We start from the raw sequence: 20,516 nt of genomic DNA on the forward strand, positions 1-20,516 counted from the left end.
TTAATCATAATAATTCCACTCATATACAATGTTGGATTCCCTCCTATACCTTTTCAATTACAACTTTTTACTGATTTTCATAGAAGCCCACAATTTTGTTGCATAACTCGTTAAATTGACTATTGTATAAAATAATAGTATCAGAATTCGATTTACCCAAGTTTTGTAGCGAATGCTTTATAAAACTTTGTATAAGTCGGCCCTAAAACAATGCTTCGAAATAATGTATCACGTAAGTATGTAAGTAGTTAACTACTTCACTATATAATTAGTTAGTTTTCCATCACTTCTGTTCAGTTTTCATCTCTTTAAGGTTATTAATACCGTCAGATCTCCGATAATTTAGAATAAATTAAACCGTTTAAATCCATTTTGCCTCTCTTTCTTTATAAATTTCTTAAAGTTAAAATCTAGACAGAAATATAGAGGCGAAATGGATACCTATTTCATTGGGTACCACATTTTATATAATGGTAATTTCGATACTTTGCTGAAAACAGTAGCGAATCCAAATTGTCCGTGAACCCGCCAAAAATCCAATCAGAGTTTCGAACATAAGAATCGGTAAGGTCGAACTGCTCCATAGCTAATTGGAAAATTTATGATTCGCTATTCGATATCGAAATCAATGGTTTCACGTATTAGCTGATTTACTGAGAAAGTAAAAGCTTCTGGTCGATTCGCTATAGTTATTACCCCAAATTGTCAACTATTCTTAACAATAATAAAACTTTCGAAAAATTTAAGAGATTGCTTGAAAGAAAAATGTAATTTTATTCTTATATAACAAATGCGTCAAAATAATATAGAATGATGTATGTCAATATGACATCTAACTTACATTTAAGAAACTAAGTATTTATTTTAAAAGGTGTAATTTCGATAAAGCGGTGAAAATTAAATTATTTAGCGAAACAAATTTAGAGAAAGTCAGAAAAGCCAAATATTTGCTAAAGCAAATATTTTTTTATTAATATTTACACATGATTAAATATATTTTCGTAAAGTTGTATGTATGTCACCCATTCCGTTAAGCTGGAAAATGCATTTGAGCTTTATTAAGAGTAAGTAAAAGAAGATGTTTATTTAGTCAGTTATCTATTAGTGTCCAAAATATGTATGTTAGGAATACTATATTTATTTAAAAATATTCAAATGAGAATGAGTGGCAAAATATTTAGCTTAAAGATGATTAGGAATAAAAAAGCTCCGCTTCTACTTAAGAAAAAATATGAACCTTATGAGGACCTAAGTTTATAAGCAATAAGAGTATTTGACGGAAATTCACTATTATAAAAATTGACTCACTATTTTCTAAATCAAACTTAGTACTGCTTTGAAATTATTACTTTAAAAATATTTGGCTTTTTAGCTCACAAGATTTATGATAAATAGAGTTTGAGTAGAATTTTGAATATATGACTGCTGTGTTTGCGGTGAAGACCTTCCAACTGTGGGGGAATAGTTTGGTAATTTAAAAAGTAAGCTGAAAATAAATGTCAAAAACATGTGTTTACTTTGATACCACTTTGACAGCTATCCTAACATCCTACAATTTATTTAGTTTAAGCAACTTCCAATAATGTTTTTGAACAAATTTTAATTTATTTGGTTCATCTTAAAACTCCCTTACAGTGCACTATAGTTTAATTTCGGAAAATGGCTTTAAGCTATCAATTTTACCCGTACCGCCAACGGCAATAACTTTGAAATTAAAAGGATTATAAAAGAACTAAGTCCGTTAAAGACGTCAAGAACTATAATATTAAAAATGCTAATGAAGCCATAAAAGTGACAATGTTCTCCTTTATTTTAATGCAATTTTTAGTTTCAGATTCTACTCAAATTCATGAAAAATCGCAGACCATCATAATAGATAAATCCGGGAAATATTTAACTGCGTCGATAAAGGATCGATAAGGTCGAGTAGATCTCAGGGCAATGTGCTAGGATCAACACTATAATATATAAGGTAGAGCAGATATACTAAAGTCTAAGGATGTATTGACATCCCCTTTCGCTGATATGCAGACCTGGCATTGGTAATAAAGGTTTATTATATATTTTATTGATTGGGCATTGTTTTGGATTTCAACATGCAAAGACTCACGCCTGAATAATGTTTGCAAACCATTCAACTTTATCAAGAACATTCACGTTCTGTACCGGTGAGAACGTAACCGAGATCTAGTGATTTCCCCCCATTAATCAATGGATTTATTGAGAGAACACTTCGGTGAGCAGGTGGTTTTGGGCCGGTCGATGGGCCACCAAGTGTCATTCGTCAGTTGACAGTCGACATGCTCGCACGAGTCATTGAAAATTAAACTCAAAGGATGGATCATCTGAGACGGAACCGCCATATAAATGCCATAGAATATTATTTCGAATGATAATAAACATTTCCCATTGAATTTAAAGTTCTTGTGTTTTTTCTTTGAAAAAGTAGGAAACCTTGAAATGGATCACCCTTTATAATGCGCTTTATTCCGGAAGATTTGGATCTCTGTTATTCAACTTTGGTTTATGACATATACAACCAATTTTGATACACTACAGAGCTTTCAGTCGAAAATTCCTAGAACAAAAATAACAGGTTTAGATTTGTAATGAAAAAATTCACAAAGATCTTAGTATAGTAAGAAATAGAGAGTAGCAGACGGATATTTTTCAAATACCGTATTTGTGTAAAGTTTTATTCTGCTATCATCATTGGTTCCTAATGTATATATTATACAGAGAAGGCATCAGATGGAATTCAAAATAGCGTTATATTGGAAGAAGGCGTGGTTGTGAACCGATATTTCGTACATGTCATCAAGGTGTTAAGAAAATATTATATACCGAATTTCATTAAAATCGGTCTAGTAGTTCCTGAGATATGGGTTTTGGTCCATAAGTGGGCGAAGCCACGCCCATTTTCAATTTTTAAAAAAAGCCTGTTAGTGTTTCTAACGTTTTTTGTTAGTCGGTTAAGGCACTTTTAGTGATTTTCAACATAACCTTTGTATGGGAGGTGGGCGTGATTATTATCCGATTTCTTCCATTTTTAAACTGTATATGTAAATGTCTGAAGAAAACGACCCTGTAGAGTTTGGTTGATCCGAGATATGTACAAAAAACTTAGTAGAGGCGGGGCCACGCTCACTTTTCCAAAAAATTACTTCCAAATATGCCCCTCCCTAATGCGATCCTTTCTGCCAAATTTCACTTTAATATCTTTATTTATGGCTTAGTTATGACACTTTATAGGATTTTGGTTTTCACCATTTTGTGGACGTGGCAGTGGGCCGATTTTGCCCATCTTCGAACTTAACCTTCTTATGGAGCCAAGAAATACGTGTACCAAGTTTCATCATGATATCTCAATTTTTACTCAAGTTACAGCATGCACGGACGGATGGACGGACAGACGGACGGACGGACAGACAGACATCAGGATTTCAACTCTACTCGTCACCCTGATCACTTTGGTATATATAACATTTTAGTTTTAGAACTTACAAACAACCGTTATGTGAAAAAACTATAATACTCCCCTTAGCAACTTTGTTGCGAGAGTATAATAAGAACTAGAATGAAGAGTCTTTAGGGTTTTTCATTCTTTTCGAAATTATTCTTAAATGAATGCATAATATCTCAAGAATGTTGCATCAAGTCGGTTGAAGTAAAAGTGACGAAGCTGAAGGTTTTTCATCAGATTTCAAAACTATAAAGTGTTTTCGCCAAAACTCCCGTTTTCAAAGACGGTACCCTCATAAGTTCAAAACTTCTGCACTGATCGCTTTGAAATTACTAAGGTAAGGCTGAGGCGGTAAGGTTATGTGGTAGCTTACGAGGTAATGTTGGAGAGTTTTTTCAAATTTGTTAATATTTTTTATTTCACAATAATAAAATGAAGCGATTTTTAGGGAAAAATCAGCATTTTTTCCTTCAAAGTTTTGCCAAGTTATGAAAAAAATAAATTTCATAAAACCACTCTTATTACCTTAGCAAAGCGATACTCTAACGATATAAATTTGATTTTTGATTTCAGATGATGCCGTACCAACTTATGAGGGCACCACAATTCAACTTCTTTCTGATACGCTCCAGAATAATTGCTGCCTTTGCCGTACTTTTTAATATTTCCAAATGAAAGTTTAACATATTATTCTTGAAATATCATACATAATGTACCATTGACTTTTGAAAATATTTTTTACTATTTCATAAAAAAAATCATAAATATTGGTCTTGCTTACACGAATTAGCCCCACTGCTCACTTCAGCATATCATTTAAGCATTAGTATTCTATTCTTCCATCTATGAATCTAAATATTTTTTGAGGTCAAAATAAAAGTGATATTCAAAACTAAGGTATAAGTCTCCTCAAACTGAGTTCTCTGAGATATTATACAATTAGTATCGTTATGTCCAGCTAATGACTTTGTCAATTGTCTACAGTTAGACCTTTGTTGAAAATTTTTTTAATACTTTTATTTCATAACAAGGAAAGGATCTCTTTTAAATCCCTTCATATATGTATATATGTATATATTTACACGCACTGACGACAGTGTGTTCATAAGCCTAGCGATATTTTATGTGCATAGGAATTATCAACTTTACGCCATTAAGACGACGTCCGTACTGTTACACACCGATCATACTCCATTTATGACAAGTTTACGCACATATGTGGGTATGTACAAATGTGCGCTGGAGTCTGCTTATGACTGCAGGCGATTCAATAAGATTTTCATGCGCGGTTGAATTTTAACAGGTCGATGAAGAGACTTAACAACAAATAAACAGCATACGCACTAAGTGGCAACACAGGCGTCCACCAAGCGGCAGACATTGCTGAGCTAACCAGACACAGCCGCTGGTGAGTGAGAAAATAAAAATCATAACGCTATGGTATATATGTTACGGGGATAGTGAGCAGTAACAAAGGATTCGCTAGCCTACATACACATACACACAGTATTTAGGTTGCGTTGAAATTGTTGCCTGAGGCCCTCCTGAAAAATTTGAGGCTAAGGGGTCTGCGGTTGAACTTTAGCTCCCTCTGCTAAAGCGCAACATTTCGACGCATTAATGCAATAAATAAATGCGGATAAATGTTGGCTTTTGTGGTGGCTGCGAAAACCCATACACTATGGATTCCTTTATGCAAGTGCTCGTACTGTATAAACGCACACACGCTTGAGGTGATGTTCACCAGACATCACTAACTGGCGCATAAGCGCTGCTTAGTAGACCGAAGGATGCAATGGACCAATAACTGAACACTGGCCCATGAGCGTTGATCCAATACTAGCACTACTCATCAGCAATATTGATGATACATACAGTATGTGGTTGCTGTTGTTGTTGGTGGTGGCGTTGGTGCAAATATGTGGTAGTAGTGTTACTGTTGCATACCAGGAGCGCGTAAATGTTATGTTTATCTTGATTGAGCAGCGTTTTTATGAGTTGAAAGTGAGTTGGCGGCAAAGTTGTCTGGACCGACTCGAGACTGATCGCTTGTTGGTGCTGCTTGCAATTGTAGTTGGTGTAAGAACGGTGTTTTGCCAGGCGTTCTTCTTGCCAATATTCTTCTGTGTGCGTTTTGTTTTTTGCATTTGCGCTATGCTCATCATCACGCTGATCATCGTTTTAGGGTGGTGCCGCTGCAGCAACAACGGCGGCAGAAAATGCAGCAACAGCCGCGTTGTCGATATGCAGTGCGTGTGTTGGAAAAGGTTCAAGGTTATTGTGTTAAATGAGGGGTATGCATTTAATTGGTGTGTCGGTAAGAGACTATGACAGCGTCGGAATTTATGATGGTTGTGATATTTTTACGCCACACCACACCAAACAACTACTCCACTTAATTTTATAACCAGCTCAGCTCAACACAGCTGAGCAACAGCAGCAGCGGCAGCAGCGGCAGCGTCGTTATCGGCATCAGCTCACAGTTAAGCAGTGCCAGCATTGTGTCCTTTGCTGCAGCAACACACATGCCGGCGTAGTTAAATATCTACTTAAATAGTTGTAAGCAGTTTACTAATATTTTAATGTAACACACACAAACACATATTTATATACATATACATATATAAATTACATGCATATATATATTCTTACATTGTATTGTTTCGCGCAAAAAAGAACCTTTTCGAGCCTAAGCAGGCGTAAAGTTGCATTAAAAGCGCATAAGCGTACACATATTATTTGTATGTACGCATGTGTGGCAGCTTGGAAGACCACTCATAAGGTGCCAACTGTAATTAAGTTGATAACCATACACATTTTAAGAACCATAATAAAATGTAGTTTATATAGCTAATAGCTGATAATATGCGCATAGGCATGAGAAAATTGCCAGTTCTCCTTTCGCTTTTGTTGCTATAATGATGATGTGTTTTCCTACGCACAAGCGCAAGCACAAACACTTATTTGCAACATGTGCGTCATTTTATGCAATCTGACAAAATATACTTATTACGAGTAATATGCTAGTACTCAGTCTGTGTCATACTACATTGTTGCTAATAACTACCTTTTAAAAATTTGTACTATGTATCCTTGAGTTTATGCAAAAAGTTTTGAGTCGAACTTGAACTGAGTCACAAAGAATTTTTGTACCATCTTCCACAAGCAATTTGAAGACTGAAATGATTCGCTGACAACTGATGAAGACCACACTCATACTCTGACCTCAGGTCTGTCGCAAAAGAAGCAGAACTTTTTAAATATAACTGTTTCTGGAGGCGCCACCTATTCGTGGGGATATGAAATAAAAAGTTTGATCTCTTGTTGACATTTCGTAAAAATTTTAAGACAATTAGATAACTACAATCGATGTTATCGATCAAAAAGTGACAGCAGCTTTTGGTCATAGGTCGTAAAATGCAAAGAGCAAATATTAAATTTTGTTTTAAACTTGAGAAAACGTTTACTGAAACATTTCAAATGATGAAAAAAGTTCATGGTGATCAGTGCCTATCCCGTAGTAATGTGCATGAGTGGTTTAAGCGATTCCAAGAAGGTCGTGAGGAGCTCTGTGACGATCAGAAGTCGGTCGTTTTCAGAAGTCAAAAATTAAGACAATGTTGATTTGTTTTTACGATTCCGAGGGTATTGTACACCGATAGCTCGTCCCACCTGGCCAAACGATTAATGCTGTGTTTTACCTTGGTGTTATGAAGCGTCTTTTGTCACGCATTCGTCGTGCTCGACCACAATACCGTGAGGCAGGGTCCTGGCGCCTGTTACACGATAATGCGCTGTGTCATCGGTCGACGCTTGTCACTGATTTTTTGACAAAAAACTCCATATTAACCATTAATCACTCACCCTACTCACCTGATCTGGCACCGTATGATTTTTACCAATTTGGAAAACTTCATTTGCCCATGAAAGGACACTAACTTTTGAAAAATATTAATTTTTTTTTGTTTTTTTTAACAGTCCTGTTTCTTTTGCGAGAAACCTTGTATAATATTCGAGCTATAATATCCGTCACAGTTACATTCCTTATGGCATAAAAGGGTATAAGGGAAAATCCTTATCCAGATTTTGATCGGTCAGTTGGTACGGCAGCTATATGATATAAAGACAATAGAGAAAAGAGTGTTTGGAATTCTTAGTTTCGGCAGGGAAATCTCGCAATGAAATCAATAAGTCCCTTCGGTGGTTATCGTGACCGTCAACGAATCATGTACATGTGTATATGTTGATTTTTTTCAATCGATGACGCCCGTCAAAAATTAGTTTAACTAGTTTCAACGTAGTTGCATGTCGGTTTTGATGAGTCATACCAAGGTGCACCGAAAGTCATCACCACGGAGGGTAACGTGACAAAAGTCTATGATCTCGTTTTGTGGACGGCCATTCGCCGGGAGCCATATCGCTCACGTGATAGTGCAATAGTGCATAAGTGCAATCTGAAGAATATTTGCGTCGCTTCGATTTATGAAGGCAATATAAAAGGGGATACACGGATCTCCAGGCAGAGGTAGGTGAGCTTCGAAGAATGGCAAATACAATGGCACGCGGCAGAAAATGGAATATGGACGCATAGGCTCATTAATAACGTACTAGCCTTGATTGAGGGAGAACACGGGAGACAAACTTTATCTAACGCAATTCATAACAAGCCATGGCTGTTTTAAGGAGTACCTCCACAGATTCGGCAAAATGTTCAATCTGCAGCAGTGCCGATTAAAATACCGAGCATATATTTTTCTTCTGCTTGAGATACGTAGTAGAGAGAACCATCGAACTGTTCAAGGAATAATAAAGCAAACAGTGACAATATTATAAGCCACATGCTGCAGTCAAAGCTGGTATGGGCGAAAACGAAAGAGTGGGCCGCAATAGTGATCCAAGGACTCAGGAGAACGGCAGCGAAAAAGCTTAAGACTAGCTGAATAATTTCGCAGGGAGTTTAGTCTGAAATAATACCTATAGACGGTACGGCAGAGTCAAATATAAGCTAAAGCAGCCGGAGTTAATGGCGTAGGCGTACAGCTCCGCAACTCCACTAAAGTTAGAGAATGTTAATTGGGCGTGATCCCGAAAAATGCCTTCCTACAGCGGCAGCATCTTTGGAAGATTTACCCTCCGAAACAAAAAACACTGATCCCCACCACAGAGCAAGGAACAGTCGAAACGAAGGTCTAGGTATTTACAAGTAGTTAGAAATCTAGCCTCACGCATTAATGTAAGTCAAGCCAAACATACTTCACTGTTGCTATGATGTACCGCTGCCAGATTGAATGCAGAAAGCTGTTAAGACACGTATGACCTCTCCGAAATTTTTACTAGAAAGGTTAGTCAACCTGTCATCAATCGACATTGCAGCGGAGAGCTAGGCAATCATGCTTTAACTGAGAGAGAAGTTTTCAAATGCTATTAAAAGATGATGGACCGTGCAGAAACTTTCGAATCGCCAACGGTACTTGCTACATCTATTCCGACGGATCCATAATGGCTGATGGTGCAGGCGCCGAAGGAAACCATTAGGCGGGACTAGATCTCAGGCGAATCTTTTCGAATACTATAGTACCATCCAGGTGGTAGTCTTTTCTACTGAGAAAGCTGCTGAAATAGCTAACAATGAAGAAAGTCACGTAAAGGTCATCAATGTATACGTCGTTCGCCAAGCGGCAATTAAGGCAATAATCTCACATCAAAATATGTCATAAAATATCCTTAAAAAGATAGGAACGGTAGAAGTGGTTGCTGCCAGAAAGCTAGTGGACCAATACAGGAAATACCCTAGAAGCTAAAAGCGGTATGCAATGAAATGAAAAATGAGTGATTCTGAAAGAGCTGACAGACGGTTCAGTGTAAGATGAAATGCCTTAATGACATGCAGCATGCTCTACGGACAGGTCACAACTTGTTGTCATCACTTGCGAGCTGAATGAGTAATGACACATATACGGACAGTAATAGGACTGAGGGGATTTAAAGAAATTTATAGAACCAATCGTTGCAATTATTTAAAAGCTTTCAAAATAGGCTCCTTCTACGTCGATGCAGCGCTGCCAGCGCGCTTTCTAAGCATTGAAGCCATCACGGAAAGCATTCTCCGAAATAGTCTTGAGAGCCGAGGTGCATGCTGCTTGGACCCCTCTCTGTCGTCTCAAAATGGCGTGTGCCACTCGAAGCATTGCCTCACTTTCACACATGTTTAAGTTTTCTTGGCACACTTCCATTCGCCGCAATTTCTGGTCGTCAGTGAGCACTTTGGGACCATCTTCGCGCACACCTTGCGTATGTTCCAGTGCTCCGTCACAATTTTAGAAGAAAATCAGTCCTCTATTACTTTCTGGACCAACCCTGTATCTCGTATTTTCAACAAATATAATAAAAATATTTCCGAATATTCTTATACTCTATGAGCTAAAGTTTATAATCTTCGACTTTATTGTTCAATTGGCCTCAGAAGTCTCACTATATAAATACTTAAATACAACTTCATGTGTGCGATACGAAATTACACATGTGTATATACGAAACTGATTACCCTCGTATGTTATAATATTTTACTATATCTGGACTTGCTTCAATTAAACCCGCCGGTGCACGATCAATGAATAATTTTACACTCATTCATTTGTTTTATTTTTGTTCGCATTTTATTATTTATTGATTTAATCAAGCGCAACGATTCGTACAAAAGCAGTGCAGTCAGACACTTAAGTAGTGGTATGTACATACATACATATGTATGTATGTATGTATATGCACACGTGTGTTTTAGCTTTGAGTGCCAGCTTGTGCGGCAGGACTTGACATGCTGTACCAACCGCCTCGACGATCAACCCACGACCGGCGGCAGCTATAAGGTAAACCAGTGATCAGCTGAAAGCGTTGCAATTTTAAAATCGCAACGAAATACTCGTGCGCCGCGCCGTGCGAGTATTCGATAGCTTAAAAAATGTATGGTCATATTTAATGCAACATTTCTTTTATTAATGGCTGACAATTAGTTTATGTCAAATGCGGAACACATACGCGTACGCATATATATATACATATATATATATATATACAGGGCGGTGCCTACAAAGCTGTGAAGATTCCGGTGCAGGCATATGATATAATGCATGTACAGAATTTCCAAGTACATAAGCCTGCAGATATGTACGAATACATAACTTAATTTAAGGCCAAAAGTACTGGTTTACTTGCTCACTTGTGTATCAAGCTTGTGTGTTCCTCGATTGATTTGCTTGTCAATTTTTAGTTCAACAACATCAATTTCAATGAAAGGATTGCTTGTACTCGTGATTTCATTGATGTTTCCAGCGAAAATCGGCTGTTGCATTAATTAATCAGACGCATTTAGCAAAGATTTATAGGAAAAGTGGGAGTTTTAATGTTTGCAGAAGTTTTTGCGTCAAAAGCTAAAATACCCTACACATGTCAATACAAGAACTTTAGTTTGATAGGTCAGTATGTATGGCAGCTTCATATATATATATATACTATACAATAGTTATCTGATTTGGAAAATGTCTTACTAATGGAAAATAATCTATGTCATGTTTCGTCATATCTGGTCTAAAAAAAGGTTTCCATATGAGAATTTAATTTTTATGGGACAGTTTATATGACAGCTATATTATATAGTGATCCGATCTAAGAAATTTCTTCAGAAATTACAGCAATGCCTTAGAAATAAATCCATGCCAAATTTTGTTAAGATTTCTCGCCAAATGTAAAAGTTCCCCATACATGGACTTTATAGGCAGTTATATTATTAGATTGTCAAATATCCATCTTCCGCCTCGTTGTCTTTTGAATTTCGCGACTATGTATCGTATCTGGCAATACTCTACATCTTTGAAAGGTCTTGACATAACCTACAAAACGACGCTATGCATGATTAGTTCGGATATTGCTTTCAACAGTTATAGAAGTGTAAACATGGAGTTCACTAACGCCAAAATTCGCGCTATTTTAAAGTTTTCCTTCGTTCCGTGAAATTAATGGTGTTTTGGGGGATGGTACTCTATCACTTCGAGTTGCGGAGGAATGGTTTCGAGGATTCTGAGCGGGTGAAAACGACACCATAGATAAGCCAGCCGGCGGAAGACCTGTGACGACGAATACTTATCAAATCATGGAAAACATCGAGATAGACCGGTATTTGGCATCTCGTGACATCGGCTAGAAGATGAGAGTTAGTCAAAAAACCATTTCAAACCATCGGTAGAAGGCTGGATACGCAAAAAAGTTTGGTGTTTGGGTGCCGCTTGATTTGATACAAATTTTTGACCTTCTGGACCGAATCAACGCCTGCGATATGCTGCTGAAACGGAACGAACTCAACCCATTTTTGAAGCGGATGGTGACTGGCGACGAAAAATGAATCCAATACGACAATATCAAGCGAAAACGGTCGTGGTCGAAGGTCGGTGAATCATCCCAAACAGTGGCCGAGCCGGGATTAACGGCCAGAAAGGTTTTGCTGTGTGTTTGGTGGGATTGGAAGAGAATCATATACTATGAGCTGCTCCCATATGGCCAAAGCTTAATTCTTACATCTACTGTGAACAACTGGACCGCTTGAAGCAGGCGATCGACCAGAAGCGTCCAGAATTGGCCAACAAGGGTGTAGTGTTCCACCAGGACAACGCCAGACCAAACATTTCGTTGATGACTCCTCAGAAGCTACGGGAGCTCGGATGGGAGGTTTTATCGCATCCACCATATAGCCCGAACGAATAAAGAGTTTAGTCACCTTACGTTATGAGTATGTTGGCTTGTATTAGTTCTTTAAGGCTTTTACTTAGTTTACTAATCGGGATGTATGTATGTACTTTCTCGTCGTTATGAGGATGACGAGACTAATTGATTTCTCGGACTTTATGACTTTATACCGTTGGTAAATTTATGATGTATTATAATGAAATAAAGGAAATATTTTTTTCAACTAGAGTGTAGATTAGTGTTTAAAGTGGAACAAGTCGCTCAAGGTCTTTCCTCAGATATATTATAAAAAAATATGTGACGTCGTATGAGATACAATACGTTCGTATTCAGGTATTATATTCTGTATTATGTGGTTCTGTGTAATGTCAGTTTCGGCTATGTTTCTTCGTTCGCCGAAGGCATGATTGCCAAGATGTTTCAACTTCAGACAATGGAATGAATGTTTCTATTAGACTTTCATCCAACAACTTTGACAACTTGCGTCGACAAGACACTAACCCTTATCGTATTATTGTTTATTCTACAATGTAGAGTAAGAACACCTACGTAAGCGGGAAAATGGTATTTGTTAAGATCGTTCTACTCTGAAATGAAAGGATCTTGCAGGCGCAAAGAAGCTGGCCGTCGTTCAACGCCTGCTAAGCGCACGCGAAGTACATAAGTCTCGTGTTAGAACGTAAGATGCCTGCCAAGATATTAGATAGATAATATAGTAGACAGTAGATAGATTATCAAAACTTCAAACGTCCACATCGGTTTCATATCATTTCTGAACTCAATTGTGGATCTTCGTAAAAATCTCTCTCAGCCAAAGTCAAATTTATCTCTCTAATATTGATATAACTTCGGAACTCTCTTTTAAATTTCCATATTGTTCCAAATGCAGAAAATCGGAAATTTGTAAGCCGCTTCTGAGATTATAAAGACAGAATATGATATGGCTTTAAAAAATATTAGTTATGGTATAAGAAATTAGTTTGTAGATTTTTCTTTTATATCTTAATATAAATATTCATATATTACTAAGGTTATTAGCAGGATAACTTCGACCAAGCGAAGCTTCTGGCGCAGGGGACAATAGTCGCATAATCAGAAAACCTACTTTGGATGCGGCCGTGATTCCAAGATATTTGATTTCAAGAAAGTTTTGTGATCTATATATCTTCTAACAAGTATTACACTAAATTATTCCTTCCAACCTGTTAACGTTTTCACATAAATTTTATAGTACACAATACTAATTTTTAAACGATTTGTGTATATGTTGTATAGCGAAACGGTGAGTAGGATAATACGAATAGCATATCTATAATTGCATAAATATAAGTTTATGAAGTACCTTTACTGTTAGCATCTTTAATATCACCGCGACTTTTGTCATCTAGCAGCGATTCCTTTTCGCCGTTGTCTATTTCGTTAGCGCCACGCACACCAACATGCTCGTCCTCTTCTTCTTCATCTTCGCCGGTCTCAACGCCGTCATCTTCATCATCATCATCATCATCATCCTCCACGTCTTCCTCATCATCCTCATCGTCTGCAACATTGCGATAGCCACTGGTACGCTTCGTCGACGACGCCGTTGTTGCCGCTGTCGTCACGGCATTAGCATTACGCTGTGTAACATTATTGCCGCCACTGCCAATTAGCACGCTGGTCGATTGCACGGACGTCAATGCATCCTTGTGGTATGAATTATGACGATTGCGTGTCGGTACGCCCGCGGCAGCCGCATTATATGCGTCTGTATTCATTTGCTGCAAAATCGTAGTAGTCGCTTGACCGCCTGGAAATGTGGCATTGCGTTTGTGGCGGCCTTTGGATTTTGGAAATGCGACCAGTATATTTAGCCACCATTTGGATTCTTCAGGGCATGTGCCCTTCACGAATGTGACCCGGTCGGGGGCGGTGATGGCAATCGAATTGGTATGGCCTGTCACATCCTCCGCCATGGCGACTTCGAGCACTTTGGTCATATCGATGCATGCTTGTGGCACAGTTTCGGGCTGTGTGGAATAAATAAATAGAAACAAGAATGTGTGACCATTAGTGAAATCACAAGTATTCATGCATGAATTCTTTATTTAGATTAATTTATTCAATGCATTGTTCAGGGCCTAGCTATAACTTAAAATAAATAAATATATTCTTTGAGGTTATTCGAACTCTCCTCGATTCACCAGAGTTGGAGAATAACCGATCGAACAAACGATACGAATGTTGAAGCAAATAGGCAACACTTGTGGTGCAATCTTGCGTTTTCATGTAGAAAATCTTCTGCGTCAAAAAACTTTTTGTAGTTCTTAAGTTTATTAAATCTAAGAAAAAAGAAATTTGTATTCACATTCGTCATTTGAGCCATTCATAATATTAAAACTGATGTAAAATGCGCAAAACAAAACTAGGTAGCATATTAGATAACGGTTATAGCACTTTACTGAGATAAGCGCTTACTCTCTTATACGAATTTAATTCTATAACTTTGTTGACGCATTTACATGTAATTTGTTTTAACAAGAGAGGAGAAGAGAGCAGAGAAATGACGAATCGAATACAGCTTATGCTTCCGTAGTTGAATAGGTTGATCAGTTGTATTGCATACTCTACTGATTGCAAAGTTTGCCTCTTTATTACTTGCTTTTACGATAACCTCAAAAAAGAGAGTAAAGTAGCTAAAAAATATCGATTCGGTTGACCAGTAAATAGATATAGTCACTATCCTCTGTTATTGATTCTAAGAGTACATTTACAATTTCTATATTAAAGCTATACAGGTTGATTACTGAAAACATGAAACCAATGGACTCTAAGCCCTTAAAGATGCAATTTATTTTCGGAAATGATGATTTGCTGATATATTACAATACAAATTTTCGCACTTCACACGAAAAGTTAATTGAAATAGTTGCTTTTAAAACAGATGCCTTGAGTTTTGGTCTTACGAAGTAAAGTATACAAAGTTAGAAAACATACATATATCCTTCATAATAAAATTTCTTCTTCTTCTTTACTTGCGTAGACACCACTCACGCTATTATAGCCGAGTTAACAACAGCGCGCCAGTAGTTCTTCTTTTCGCTACGTGGCGCCAACGCTACGGTCCTTCCAACGAAGTGGAAGCCAGGTCTGCTTCCCGGGCGGGTACTGCGTCGAATACTTTCAGAGCTGACGTGGAAGCCAAGTCGCGTGTGCGACGACTGTTTGTTTGATGACAGGAGATATTTCATCTTGCCCTCGTTCACTGCCAGACCCATTTGCTTTGTTTCCTTGTCCAGTCTGGAGAAAGCAGAACTAACGGGTGATGAGACCGATGATATCAATATCATCGGCATACGCCAGCAGCTGTACACTCTTATAAAAGATTGCAACTGCTCGATTAAGTTCTGCAGCTCGAATTATTTTCTCCAGCAGCAGATTGAAGAAGTCACAAGATAAGAAGTGGCCTTGTCTGAAACCTCGTTTGGAATAGAACGGCTTGTATTGCTCAACGTCAGTTTATACAGCTGTATTAGTTTTGTGAGGATACCAAATTCAGACATCGCGGCATAGAGGCAGCTCCTTTTCGTGCTGTCGAAAGCAGCTTTGAAATCGACGAAGAGGTGGTGTGTATCGATTGTCCTTTCACGGGTCTTTTCCAAAATTTTTGAGCATTACCTCTGTCGGCCAGCTTGTCAAGCTTTTCGTACTCACACATTTCGGCCTCTTTATTTTTTTGTCTACAAATGCGTCTCGCTTCTCTCTTCAACTTTCGGTATCTATCCCATCCCGCACCTGTTGTGATCGTAACGTTGCGAGGTAGGCAGTCTGTTTTCTCTCCGCTGCAACACGGCACTCCTCATCGTACCAGCTGTTTTTTTGCATTTCCGTAAACCAATGGTTTCGGTTGCAGCTGTATGTAAAGAGCTTGAAATGCCGTCCCACAGTCCCTTATACCAAGTTGTTGACGAGTGCTTTCGCACAGGAGGAGTGCAAGTCGAGTAGAAAATCGTTCGGCTGTCTGTTGTGATTGCAGCTTCTCGAAGTCGAACCTTCCTTGTGTGGGTTGGCGGGCGTTTTTTGCTGCACAGAGGCGGGTGCGAATCTTGGCTGCAAGAAGATAGTGGTCCGAGTCAATGTTAGGACCTCGAAGCACACGCACATCTAAAACACTGGAGACGTGTCTTCGGGTTATCACAACATGATCGATCTGGTTGGTGGTTTTTCGATCCGGACACAGGTGGCTTCATGAATTTTCTTATGCTGGAATCTAGTACTACAGATAACCATATTTCGGACACCGTCGAAGTCGATCAGTCTCAACCCGTTTGGGGATGTTTCATCGTGGCGAATTTACCGACCGTAGTGCCAAAGATACCTTCTTTGACCACCCTGGCGTTAAAGTCGCCGAGCACTATTTTGATATCGCGGCGGGAGCAGCTCTCACAGGTGCGCTCCAAGCGCTCATAGATGGCATCTTTGGTCACATCGTCCTTCTCTTCCGTCGTACGTGGGCGCAGATCAGTGATATGTTAAAGAACTTCGCTTTGATGCGGATTGCGGTTGGACGTTCTTCCACCGGTGTGAATGACAGTACTCGGCGACTGAGTCTCTCTCCCACCACGAATCCCACATTAAATTGGCGCTTTATATGATCACTGTAGTAAATGCCACATAATAAAATTTACTATGACTAAATTGTTATTATCTTAACGATATTGAGAAAAACACATTTTATTATTATTTTAAAATTTTGGATAACGCTTTTCCATTAGAAGACAAGATTCTTAAAAAGTCTTTAGCGATACCTCTTCATCGTCGTTATACCCATATCTTTCTAGCATGTATTTTTTTAAGGTCTGTGGACAGAACAAAATTATTAACAACCGAACTTAATTTGTATCTAACATGAATAGTAAATCTAAGGAACCACAGAACCGACATATGTGAAATATATACATTGGTTTTTTAAGATTGTGTCTAAATGCAAGATATACAAAATTAATTCTGATTGAGTTTCAAGTTAGGCATAATAAGAACTTTCAACCTGTTTAGTACTTATAGATAACGGACCTACTATGATTCTTTTACTTTTCACCATTTCCAAAGCTTCTGCACTGGTCTATTAAACACAATATTAATTTTGAATTAAAAACTATTTAATGATACTCATACTTGTATATCTTTCTGTAGAAGAAGATAACACTTTCCTCACCTACAAATCTATGTCAGTAGCTATTAGAAATCGAAAGAATAAAATTGAACTACTTTTGTGAGACCATTAAATGCAGGCACATATTTTCTAATGACCTTTCCCTTTTTCGCCGCATGAACAATAAACTAATCGAGCGACAGCCGACTGAACTGCTTGTTAATATGAATTTATATGGCACGTTCATATACGGTGCACTTTCCTACAACGACGATTTGGTAGCGAATGTGTAATTTGAAATATTGGGTCCTTGCCTTTGGCACATATGAGTCGGCATAGAAAATATTGGAAATAAACTTTCGTTTGCGTTGACTGTTGCTGGCCTTCATGGCGGGTTTAGGGTTGTCAAATATGAAGAAATTGAAGGAAAACTCAAATCAAGTTATTTTTTAGAAAAAAAAGAAGTAAATTTGGTTCAAGCGAGATCGAAATTTCCAGAAACACGAAAACCCTTCTACAGATGCTGTGAATCATATTATACAAGTTCAAATATACCATATGATTTATACAAATCGACGTGAATTTTTAGTTGCAGTGGCAACTTGGCTAGCACCAGTCACACTGAACGACCCAATGGCTGTCAATAAGCGAAAAAAAAGTTTAGTAACCCGCCGACAGGCAGCCCAGTTAGCAAGGCCAACAGTCAATAAGCAGCGGGCTACACTCACTTGCTGCACCACACACAGACACATAGACACACATACACAAACAAGCTTATCTACATACATATGTATAACATACAACTGTTGCACGCAAGCTTTGACAGGTGCTGCAGTGGGGTGCCAATTAGTATACAATTTCATAGTACTCAATGTTTTTGTTGTTGTTGTATATTTATAGGTTGAATAGATTTTTGCCGCGCATGAATTTGGGTAAACTGCACTTTAGAAAACAAAGTGGTGCCTAAAAGAGTGATCGAAGAATGTATTGTTGGTGGCAAAAAACAACCTTATCAAAAACAAAACACATGAACACATGCACACAACAGCGCCACCAGCGAATGGTAATGAAATTGGTAGTTCGAATTGGAAATGGTTTCATAGAAAGTGGCTTTTAGGTGTTGAATTTTTCTTTTCTTTTTTCTCATTCATGTACTTTCGAAGCTCTTGAAAGCGCAAGCGCAACATGAAAGGGCCCTGGAGCCAATGCACACTTGTGTGTGCATGTATGTATGGTATGTAAGTAATGGAAGAGTAATAAAGCAATATTTATTGGTAATGTGTTGTGAAAATTTAATTTAACTTCGACAAAAATTGTTATTTTGAAGCAATTCTTATGCTGCGACAAGCAAATAAAATAAGGGAAAGCGGCAAATAAAGCATTTTGTTTATTACTATTGTTTTGTTGTGATTTATGGAATGTGCTAATTTCTTTATACTTTTTACTCAAATAATGTATGAATATTTGTATGCATTGATTTAAAATTGTAAACATTAGGAGGTGCATATTTTACAATCTTTGTGAACTAACTAAAAGTAATTATTTTTAAAGAATTTTTTGAGGTTAACATCAGTTGTGTCTTACTTAAAATTCACTTTAAATTTAAATTATGTTCAAATAACTAAATGTATAGAAGTTGTTTTACCACTTTTTCAACTTGCAACATGCTTACAGAATAATAATTGAACATCTTTGTATAAAATCTCGTGCCCTAAGATTCCTATTCATTTCAATTTCTATACCGCCTTCAAATGTGAGCAATATTAGGTTGTCAAATATCACCCTTCCGCCGTTTTTTCTTTTGAATTTCCCGGCTACAGTGCTCGTATCTGGCAGTCGTATACATCTTTGAAAGGTCTTGACATAACCTACTAAACGACGCTATGTATGATTAGTTTGGATATTGCGTTCAACACTTATAGACGTGTAAACATGGAGTTCACTAACGTCTAAGTTTTCCTTCGTTAAAGGCAAATCCGCTAGACAAATGTTCCGAGAGATTAATGGTGTTTTGGGGGATGGTACTCTATCACTTCGAACTGCGGAGGAATGGTTTCGATGATTCAGAGCGGGTGAATGGAACGAACTCGACCCATTTTTGAAGCGGATGGTGACTGGCGACGAAAATTGGATCACATATGACAATATCAAGCGAAAACGGTCGTGGTCGAAGGTCGGTGAATCGTCCCAAACAGTGGCCAAGCCGGGATTGATGGCCATGAAGGTTTTGCTGTGCGTTTGGTGGGAATGGAATGGAATCATCCACTATGAACTGCTAAAATATGGCCAGACGCCTAACTCTACCTTCTACTGTGAACAACTGGACCGCTTGAAGCAGGCGATCGACCAGAAGCGTCCAGAATTGGCCAAAAAGAGTGTATTGTTCCACCAAGACAACGCCAGACCACACACTTCGATGTTGACTCCTCAGAAGCTACGGGAGCTCGGATAGGGGAGGTTTTATCGCATGTACCATATAGCCCGAACGTAGCACCAAATGCTTACCAACTGTTCCTGTGCATGGCGAACGCCCTTGTTGGTGTAAAGTTGAACTCAAAAGAGGCTTGTGAAAAGTGTCCGAGTTCTTCGCAAATAAGGAGGGGGCTTCTACGAGAAGTTGCCGTCTAGATAGAAACAGATTTTCGAACGAAGCGGCGCATAATTGAACTAAATGTTATAACTGTAAACCTTTTTATAATGCATTGAATAAAGAGCAAAAAAGCCGGAAGGGAGATATTTGACAACCTTATATACTATATAATTTTTTTTTAATACAAATCATAAAGCAGAACATGACCTAAAAAAGTAGATCGAGATGTTCATATAACAGCTCTAAAATGTTCATAACTTTATTATATTTCATATGATTCGGTTACCGAATCTCATTAAGGAGTCTTTAGAAATAGTAAAATGAAAAATGAAAAAATGTATTGTAGGGCATTGTATTTGAAAAGGAACATAAAATAACAAGTAAGAAAGGGTTAAGTTCGGGTGCAACCGAACATTTTATACTTTTATAATTTGCGAGAAACAAAGCCAGGGAAATACCCAAAGGTCTAAAACGTTTAATAGAGGATCGGAATCTAAGCAATTTTATATAAATATACTATACGGTTTTTCCGGAAAGTAATAGGACTGATTTTCTATCGCCGCGACTGTACTTCGGAGCGTGTGCACACCGACTGG

The 20,516-nt window shown here is 37.9% G+C and overlaps 1 protein-coding gene across 4 annotated transcripts in view; it reads right to left on the bottom strand.

Moving 5' to 3' along the window:
* Nucleotides 1–20,516, bottom strand: part of LOC120769259 (protein outspread) — a 168,045-nt gene that overhangs the window by 12,976 nt on the left and 134,553 nt on the right. For 3 of the 4 annotated variants that reach the window (XM_040096161.1, XM_040096160.1, XM_040096163.1), the window contains one exon: nucleotides 13,542–14,208. In XM_040096161.1, the coding sequence (XP_039952095.1) occupies nucleotides 13,542–14,208 (667 nt within the window). Of the gene's footprint in view, nucleotides 1–981; nucleotides 1,054–13,541; nucleotides 14,209–20,516 lie in introns of those variants that run through there. The other variant, XM_040096162.1, reaches the window with a different exon arrangement.

The sequence above is a fragment of the Bactrocera tryoni genome, chromosome 2 (genome assembly GCF_016617805.1).
Source record: "Bactrocera tryoni isolate S06 chromosome 2, CSIRO_BtryS06_freeze2, whole genome shotgun sequence".
NCBI lineage: Eukaryota > Metazoa > Arthropoda > Insecta > Diptera > Tephritidae > Bactrocera > Bactrocera tryoni.